The 9,882-nt window shown below is 33.2% G+C and overlaps 1 protein-coding gene across 1 annotated transcript; it reads right to left on the reverse strand.

Moving 5' to 3' along the window:
• Positions 1-364: 364 nt before the first annotated feature.
• Positions 365-9,552, reverse strand: LOC106775209 (nucleobase-ascorbate transporter 1). Its single transcript, XM_014662293.2, has 14 exons — positions 9,316-9,552; positions 7,901-7,998; positions 7,239-7,415; positions 4,835-4,935; positions 4,682-4,757; positions 3,867-3,926; positions 3,592-3,779; positions 3,410-3,506; positions 2,821-2,907; positions 1,885-1,943; positions 1,695-1,786; positions 1,442-1,519; positions 1,205-1,365; positions 365-785 (listed from the first exon to the last, which is right to left on the reverse strand). Exons 1-14 carry the CDS (start codon positions 9,389-9,391, stop codon positions 573-575), a joined length of 1,563 nt encoding a protein of 520 aa, XP_014517779.1. The 5' UTR covers positions 9,392-9,552; the 3' UTR covers positions 365-572.
• Between the last annotated feature and the right edge of the window lie 330 nt (positions 9,553-9,882).

Consider the following 9,882-nt stretch of genomic DNA (forward strand, 5'->3'; position numbering starts at 1 on the left):
CTTTTGAGACAAAACAATACTGCATTAATGTTCTTGAATTCACATCAGTATAAAAGTCTACAAATTACATCTAAGCCTTCTTCTAAAATCGATTGAATCTTAACCAAAACATGATTCTGTTCGAAATTTTTGAAACACGATCATGTTTAGCTGAATTTATTTGGAAAAAGTAGTATTAGTTTCAGAGGATATATCCACAAAAAGTAGTATAAACAACTTTCTTCAACCCAAGACTTTGATTCCTGCGCCTTATAAAATCCTTGGACATCTTCCATTCATTCTTAGAATATATAAAACATTTTAGAAATCCTATTTCAGAATAAATGAAAGAGACTCAAGAATCATTTGAGATCCTATTTCAATCTCGTACCAACACATGAGAAAAGTTTACTTTATTGAATCTACACAGCATAGTCCCAAATGCTTTACAATCTTCTGCTGGACCAAGGTTTTAGATGGTCAACAAAAAAATCAGGTGTTGATAAAGGAAGAACAGCATTTGTTAGTCATAACGAATTCTGGAATGTGCAACTCAGAAAACCTAAACTACCTTGGCTGCTTCTCATTTTCCATCATGTAGGAGGGAAGAACCTGTTGAGATTAAAAGGCAAAGTGTAGAATTCTTCGTTTCTGTTGTCACCTCTAAATGTTCTAAACTTCACCCACCACGGCATTCCTCGGTCCTTCTTCGATCTCTCAACCTCAAGAGTGTTGTCAAGGAACACTGCCACGATCAAACCTACCGTTGCCGGCGACGAGAATACAGTGTTCAAGAAAGCATTGAACTGCAATTAATAAAAAGTATCATTTAGACAAAACTACTAATTAAGACAATGCGACAGTAGTCAATATAGTGAGGAACTTCTTTTGTTGTAATCATTAACTTCTGTAGTTACCATACATAATTATGACAATGATTTATCCTAGTGATAATAACTAGGAAAGCCTAAAACATTGGTCTTAATATGTTAGTAACTTAATAACTAGCTATTAGAGAGGTTAAATATACATATATTTTCACACTGGTAAAATATTGTTTATTTTGAGTCAAACCGATATCTTACCAATAGAAGTATATATGTGTATATAAACTCATATTTGTCTTTTATTTTATCCGATGTGGGACTTTGTTTGTATCCCAACAGCTAGTAGTTATGAAAAATCATGGAAGGGGAAGAAATCATAGCTATTAACAAACACTCACCCATCCAGCATTAGTATGAACAGGACCGTGGTGTGAACTGGTCCAATATTGATTGAAAAAATGAGGGACGGATAATCCGAGGAACAGTGTGAGCCCGGTGATAATAAGGTTTCTCATAGAGTTCATGTTTGTGAACTGAAGAAATGATATGCCAACTGCAGCTGATGAGTATGGAAAAGCATTAGTGAATAATATATGAGCAGGAGCAGCTTGTTACAATGCAATCTCAGTACTTACCAACAAGGCCAAACACAACACAATATATTGCAGCAAATATCGGGAAGGGAATGGATGCAAACACAGCTCCAAACTTTCCTGCAGGTGGTAATACAAGTGAAACAAAGCACAAGATCATGTAAGCAAAACTGTCTTCTTTTCTCTCATTGCCTACTTTTGTAATACAAGTGAAACAACTTTGATTGATCAAATGATTTGCAACCAGATTGCTCTTATCATAGTCAAAACTTGTGTCTGAAACATCAATACTTACCTAAAGTAGAAAAAAATATCATAAAACCAGCTGAAATTTGAACAACTCTGCGACTTCCAACACGGGTTAGACCAAGGAGTCCCACATTTTCCCTAACCAACCATCAAAGCTCATCAAGCTATCATAGAAAGATATAACTGTCATATTCAGGGATCAAACTAGTATTAGTGATTCCTAATGGGCAACTTACACAGATACAGTGGAACCTGTTCCAGTTCCATAGAGACCGTCAAGCAAGATACCAATCCCCTTTAATGAACAAAATAAGCTCTTAGATACATCTATAATTATTATTATTACTATAATTAACTAGGGGTTTGTTTGACCAAACTTCTCTATAAGGACTTCTACAAAAGAGAAATAAGAGGACAAAAATGAAATAAGTTTCACCAAATGTTAAAATTAGCTAATGTAAAAGTTCTCTCATGACTTTTGTAAAATTTCAAGTTCCGCTTTATTAAGTTTTAAGTCCTTCATAAAGTTGGGTATTTTCAATAGGGTCTCTTAAATATTTCTATTTTAGTGTGTGTCCAAAAGTTCTATATTTTTTATTTGAGTATCTGCCAATTGATTTTGCCGTCAATGACGTAACATGACCATTACCTTGCATTATCATTGGTTATATTTCTCCACATGGAAAATAAAAAATATCATAATTATATTTTAAGTTCTTCATAAATATTTTCAATTGAGTTCTCATAACAAAATTTAGTTGTATTGCATATCCAAAATCTTTCATTTTTCAATTAAACAAATTTTTAATGGAACGAAAATTATTAATAGGGATTCAGTTGAAAATACCAAACTTTAAAAGGAACTTAAAACTTAATTATGTTATTTTTTATCTTTCACTTGGAAACATGAAAATGCAAGATAATGACCACATCACCCTGGTTAAAAATTCTAGGCACTCAATAGAACAAAATATTTTAATAAGGATTTGATTGAAAATTATTAAATTTATAAGGAACTTAAAACTTAATTAAGCTTTTATGTTTTAAATTGTACATGAGCTAATTTTAGCAAATGGAAAACTTGTTTCATTTCTTTTGTCATCTTTTTCTCTGATAAATCCTTACATGGATGTTTGTTCAAACATGCCCTCCCCTTGTCAAAGTAAACTTACCTGCCAACCAATGCCTCTACTCAACACATAAGCAGGAGGTGGAGTAGCAATTGCCAAACGAGATGCTGCCTTGTATGCACCAGTTGACTGCATGAAGATTGTATCGTCAAGCCATTGTTGGAAATTCAACCAAATGAAGGGAGGGATTCTTGTTATGATTATAAATCTCCTCTGAAAGTATTACTTTGTCTCTTCTAACCATGATTGGGGGTAAAATACTTTACAACAACTTAAGCTATATACAGGTTTCAAGATGAGAACACTATCATAATGAAGTTATAGAAGCTATATACAGGTGAATATAGTAATGTTTGTTGGGAAAGGTTCGACACACATAGTAAGACATTGTTCGCTTTGAGTCAAGCCCTCACGGTTTTGCTTTTGGCACCCAAGAGGCCTTTTGGAGTGGTGCCAAAAGCAAAACCGTAAGGACTTGACCCAAAGCGGACAATGTCTTACCATGTGTGGAGAGATCTATGTGTGTGTCGAACCTTCCTCCTCTTATCTGAAGATAGGCAAAAGCAAACCCAAATAACAGTTGTTTAGGAAGGGGAACAAAATAAGAGACTACTAGGAAGGAAATAGGTACCTCCACCATTGATACAATAACTGCAGACATCATTGCAAATGAATGAGCAGCAGAAAAAGTGGGTGCACCCCATTGGAGAGGATATGGTAACATGAACCTATTAGATTTACGAAAATAAGTACACTTAGAACTCGCCAAAACAAATGAAAATCAGATTATACAAAATTAGTTTTTCGGGGTACCATGGTGCAGTAGATATCAAATTAGCTCTGTCTGTGCGACAACTGTTCTGTGTTATGGTGGCTTTGTGCCTATAAGCTCCACTGGCAGTCAAGATGACAGAGTATATCCAAACAATTGTGACACAAATCAAAACAGGAAAACGCTCAAAGATAGGAATGTCTCTGTACAGTCTCACATGCTTTAGATACTGCAAATTACACCAAATTAGCTTGCCTGAAGGAAAAATTTTAATAATTTTGTGAACACCGTTTTCTGGTTATACTAAATCACTTACTTGTGACAACCCAACAATCAACAACAGCATTGGTATGCCGATTTCTACACAGTTCCCCAACTGAAACCAAAAGTAATAAAGAAAGTTATGAAAAATAGTATGGAAATATTGTTTTTATCAGGCTATAGTGAGCATGGTTAATCAAATATTTTTCTGAAGAAAACTCTGTCCACACTAGTACTAGTTGACAAATTAAGCAATGTTTTCAGGGAGACAATCTAGATTAAACCTTGATATTATGAGTGCCTAAACCCCACATCAAATAGTATGTGATGCTCAGTGGAGTATTCAAGTATTTGGTTATCCTCTGTTAACTGCTAGCTTTTAAGGGTGAGTTCTCCAAGTGCTTAGATGCTTATCAGAATGGTATTAGAGTTCTAAGATAGACATTTAAATAGCTACATCTTTAGATCATTATGTAAGGCATTGTTCATTTCAGTGGATTCGAAGGAGAGTAATTGAGTGGATTTGAGAAGATTTGAAGATAATTTTTTTTTTTGTTTATTTGAGTAAATTTGAAGGTAAACGAGTGTGGATTTAGAAGTAAAGTTTGTAAGAATTAATGTAGGATTTAATTTATGTGACAGATTAAAAAAATTTACCTCCAAATCCACTTTCACTTATTTCCAAATCTATTCAAATAAATAACAAAAAAATTTATCTTCCAATCCTCTCAAGAAAATCTTTTCCCCTAAATCCACTCAAGTAAATAAGGTCTAAGTGTTTCCAACCATGAAAAATAAAATATATTGAGCCACACCATTTTGTAAGTGTTAAACAACCATGAAAAATAAAATAGATTGAGCCACACCTACCGCAGGAAATCCTCTTTGAATGAACCCTAATCCAACCAATCCAACAACAGGTGCCATGCCAAGAGGACTGAAAAATCTGGAGAAATACATATAATAAATGCTTGAAAACTTGTTTTACTATTTTCTAATTTTGAACACAAGCAACTAGAATACCTTGAGAAAAGACCCCATATTTGGCTGTAACCGAGGACTATCTGAATACTAGAGGCCACAATTAGAGCTCCTTGTATAGCTCGCATGGTTTGTAAAAATCTCTGCAAACCAATCAGATTGCAAGATCTCTTTCAATACCCTATCAAATAAGAAATTATTTTAAGTATATTTCAAAGAAAACTTCAATAATTTTATGGAAGATCCCCAAATTAGTTTTGGTTGCCAATATGATCTATCCAAACATCTAGTTCACATGTCACTGGAACATATAATTTTAAATCAGAAAACCTATTAAAAATTGAGACTAAAGTCAAGTTTGATGATTTGGGACTTCCTTAGTACCATGATGCTTTAAAACCCTGGGATTCTACAAGTCATTTAAAACTCGTCATATGGATTCAATGAAATTCATAATTACTGGCAAGTAATTTTACAGTTGATTAACAAGCGGCATATCCCCAACTATAATCCTCCTATTTTCCCTTTTGAATTATTATGGTAAGATGTTAGTGCAGAATATCAAATTCGGGCCTCTATGACCTCTGAAATGGTTGTTTCCCAAAAAAGCATTCAGTGACCTCTGAAATGGTTGTTTCCCAAAAATGCATTAAGAGAATATCTGTCATCCATCACATCCAAAATCTGTAGACGCCTATTTCAACCCCTAAAGAAGACAGAGAGCTTCTCCCGACAACACTACAGTTTTCTGCCTGTACCTCCCCATTTTTCTTTCCTTTCCCATATCCGTTTATCTTCCCCACTCCCACAGACTTCTCTCTTCTTCATTCCTTCTCTTTTCCATTTTCATTTTCTCCCTTCTCTTCCTCCATTGATTCCATTTTCTTTCCTTCTATTCTCCAATCTAGGTTAATTTCTCTTCTTTTTTGATTTATATGTTTGACTGCATGATAGATAATTTGATTTATATGTATATTTAGGTAGGTTTTGTATGTATGTTTAGGTAGGTTTCTCTGAACATGTTCTATTATATATGTATAATCTGTGTGGTGTTGTGTGAAAAAAATGAAAAGAACCGCAAAGATAAAAAACGGATATAATATCGACCTCCGCAGAAGAAAAACGCATATCCATATCCGATGATGAAAAAGTTAATTTTTTTTAACCACGATATAAATTTTTGACAAGGACAAATGGGGGAATGTGGAGGTACCAAAAGAAAGCTGTGGTGTAGCTTCTCAGAAAAAAAAAAAAGTAAAAATAGGATTTTTAAATTAATTAAAAAATTCTAAATGAATTTGGGAAGGTGGAGAAAGCATGGTATAGAGGTGGAGGTGAAGGAAGCAACATCTAAATTATTATTGTCAAAATGGGTTATCCGGTGTAACCCATCTCAACCCATTACAGGTTAGTTATTTAGTGAGTCAATATAATCCGATTCATTCATTGGCAAGCCAAAAACATTTGAACTCGGTCATATCCATTACAGGTTGGTGAAATTGATGGATTAAACAGGTTGACTCGCTGACTTAATTAATTACAAGTTTTTTTTTTCAATTAAAAAAATAAAAAAAATTTTAATTCAAATCTAAATAAAGGGAGAGTCTTAAATTATATTTATTATCAATCAAACATAATATTTTATTCACACGAAGATATCACAAAATCTTTTCAAATTTTGTGTAGCTTTAGTGATTCAAATGTGTTTTCCTATAAAAATTGAGTTAGTATAGATTTGTGCATTTTTCATGTTATCTAATTATTCCATACAAAAATAATTCCTCACAAGGCCCCATTTCAATATTTTGTAAAATGACTAATGTAACAAAAACTACTTATTAAAAGAATTAGGTGTATTTGTGAGCTAACCCAAATCACCATGAGTTCAACCTAAGTGAGTCAGTACTTAGTAAGCTGGATTCTTAGTGAGCCGATTCAAAATTGATCCGTATCAAAATTTTAAATTTTTTTCAACTCAATCTAATCCGAACCTGTGGTAGGTCGGGTTGACTTACAAGTTCCAACTCGTTTTCACATCACTACTTAAAATCATGAGATTCTACCCGTCATCCACAACCTCATAATATGAATTATAAAAAGTTCATATATACTAACACCAGCTCATCAACAATTAGCATATTTGCAACTAAAATTCTCCTATTTACCCTTCCAAATTATTATTGATCGATGTTTACTAGGAAAGTTAAATTCTTAACGAACATCGTATTCTGGCTTCTATGAAACTCTTAAAATGGCAGTTTTCAAAAAACATTTAGGGCATACCCATCACGTATCCAAAATTCATGAAGAAAGAGAGCACAGAAAAATTATCTGTGCATTGATGCTTCTTCATCAATCGTTTAATGCTAAGAATCAAAAGCCAATATTTAAATTTATGTTTCTCAAAATACAAAAAGAAAATGAATAGATAGAGCAGGAAACTTACTTCATGAGGATCATTAATTCGCTGCAAGGACGAGTCACTAATAATATAAGCAATTGGAATTACATATGCAAACGAGCCGCCAACTACAGCAGGAAGTCTCGTTCCAAAGAGTGCTTGGAGAAGTGTGTTAATACCGGCTACAAAAAGCAGTGTCTGTATTACTCGTGCCTTGTCACCCTGTTTAAACAAGAAACAAAATAAGTAACATTTAAAATCGGTATCAAATGACTATGAAAAGAAACAAGTGATTTACACATGAAATGGTGGATCCTACTAAATATGATCCCTTCCTAACATGAAAAGAAATTAAATCCTAGAAGACTAAGACCTTGTTCACTTGAGTGTATTTGGGAGAGAGTAATTGAAAATATTTGAAGGTAATTTTTTTTTATTTGAATAGAGTTGGAAGTAAGTGAGAGTAGATTTGGAAGTAAAATTTGTGGAAATTAGTGTAGGATTTTATTTATGTGACCGATTAAAAAAATTTACTTCCAAATTCACTCTCACTTATCTCCAAAACTATTCAAATAAACAAAAAAAAATTATCATCAAATCCTCTCAATTACTCTTTCTCAAATTCACTCAATAAGGTATAAATGCATGTCTAAGTGTCACTTTGTGAATGAAGAAAATCTAAACTAAATAACACAAATTAAACTTACAGAACTTCCTCCCATAGCTGGAACAAGCATTGAAGGGATCATCACACTTGTGCCAAGCATCAATATATAATTTTGAAATGCTAATAGGATAGTTTCCACTGCGATACAAGTTATTCAGTGAGGGAAGTAGAAAAGTAATAGATAATTGATTTCTCAATAGCAACCATTACAATTTAAGAGAATCACCCCCGTAACTGTAGATTTTAACTTTCAAAATATATCCTTTAAATTATGCAGAACATCAGACCGATTGCAATATCACCAAGCCCAACACTGGAGAATTTATCTACAACTTTAGCACAAAAAATAAGGTTTAGTTTTCAAAATCTGAAGTGGCCCTAGATACTCACTTCCCATGAACAATGTATCATGAGCCTTAAGAGATACCCACTTGTTGAAAACTGAAGACGTTTAAATTCTATTGATCTATCTTCCATATTTATTCTTCTCATAGAACCATCAGAAAAGTTAAACCTTCTTTCTCTAGCAAAGGACCAAATGAAAGAAAAGAACATATATTTTATTCTCAACAAGCAAAAATAAATAAAGGACAGACTAGATCCTTCAGTTCTTAGCTGCAGTGTACCATGTCCCACAAACTTATCTAGTTTCAGATAACCTATTGAAAAAATCCAAGAACCCCAGAACATCAAAACAATAGTAAAACAATTCAAATAAAATGTGCGTAAAGAATACATTAGTATAAGTCGGGCCATAACTTTCAAGACATTGTTACAGTATTAGAAATTGTTTTCAAATGACAGGGCATAATGGTAACTGCAATATAAGGTCATGATTAATAGTTTTATTTTAGTATGGTTATTACTTATCACTGTTTCAAATAAAAGAATAACCTCCTGAGCAATAATAGCCAAACAGAAAGAAGAATAGGTTCTAATAAAAGGAGAACATGCTTGAAAAAACAGTGTAACAAAAAAATGCAGAGTCTTACTCTATCAAAACGACAACATAAAGTTTTGAACTGGAAATCCACATTTTCGGGACTAATGTAACAGCATAGTCTTACACTTCTAAGAAACGTTAAGTGACATATAACAGAAAACCCCAACACACGAAAGAGCTTCAATTCAAGTAAAGAAAAGAGCTTTCACTCATTTCTTCAACCCATTGGAGTTCTTTACCGTAAAAGGAATCAACTTGCCTAAGAAAGCGTCGTCAAGGAGGTCGCAAATAGAAAAAGAAAAAAGCTTACGCAGGTCACATTAACAAACTCTTGTTTTGGGATGGAAAGGAACATTTGAAACTAAAAATAAAGTGTAAAATGAGGACTGATATAAGCAAGTTTGAAAGAGAAGGGACCCTTTTTGAGTTTAGCATGAGTGTGAATTCTGTGTGGAATGTTGAGAACAAACAAACCCAATAATGAGGGAGAAAAGAGGAAGAAAACAAGATACCCCATGGAGGATTGGAGTCTATGCAGTACTCGAGGTCCTGAAGCTGTTCCATTGGCGGGTGTGTAATGTCAGCCATTGTTGAAGCTTATTCAGAGAAAGAACTTCGAGGGAGAAAGGAAACTAAGTAGAAAAGCAAACACATGTGAAAAAGAAAACGAAAGGAAGGAAGGAGGAAACAGAGAAGAAGAATTCAGAACAAAATAAAGTGCAGATATAAAGTGAACTGCAAAAGTATGAATATTTGCTTATATTTATATTTATATTTACATAATAAAGTAAAACAGAAAGAAAGGTTTGCGCTTGTGTTATACTCTCTTCTGTTTTGTCATATTTCAGTTTCTTTTCTTGTTTACTTTTTCTTAATTTGAAACAGTGGTAATTTACAGAATTACCCCTTCAACTCAATTTAACAAAAGATGGGCCACGCAAATTTGAAGGTGAGGTATGTTCGTCATAAGGCTTCTAAACGAGTTGACTGATGTTTTATATCTATGTATATGCTTTTTATTTTTCTGATATATATATATATATATATATATATATATATATATATATAATTAGTATACA

The sequence above is a fragment of the Vigna radiata genome, chromosome 10 (genome assembly GCF_000741045.1).
Source record: "Vigna radiata var. radiata cultivar VC1973A chromosome 10, Vradiata_ver6, whole genome shotgun sequence".
Taxonomy (NCBI): Eukaryota; Viridiplantae; Streptophyta; class Magnoliopsida; order Fabales; family Fabaceae; genus Vigna; species Vigna radiata.

What these genes read in the sequence shown, in the direction of transcription:
- LOC106775209 (XM_014662293.2), bottom strand. Translation starts at nt 9,391, where the DNA reads ATGGCTGACATTACACACCCGCCAATGGAACAGCTTCAGGACCTCGAG. An exon ending in AGACTCCAATCCTCCATGGG is followed by an intron (nt 7,999 to 9,315) that starts GTATCTTGTTTT and finishes CTTGTATCGCAG; the next exon opens with TGGAAACTATCCTATTAGCA. An exon ending in TTGATATCTACTGCACCATG is followed by an intron (nt 3,507 to 3,591) that starts GTACCCCGAAAA and finishes TAAATCTAATAG; the next exon opens with GTTCATGTTACCATATCCTC.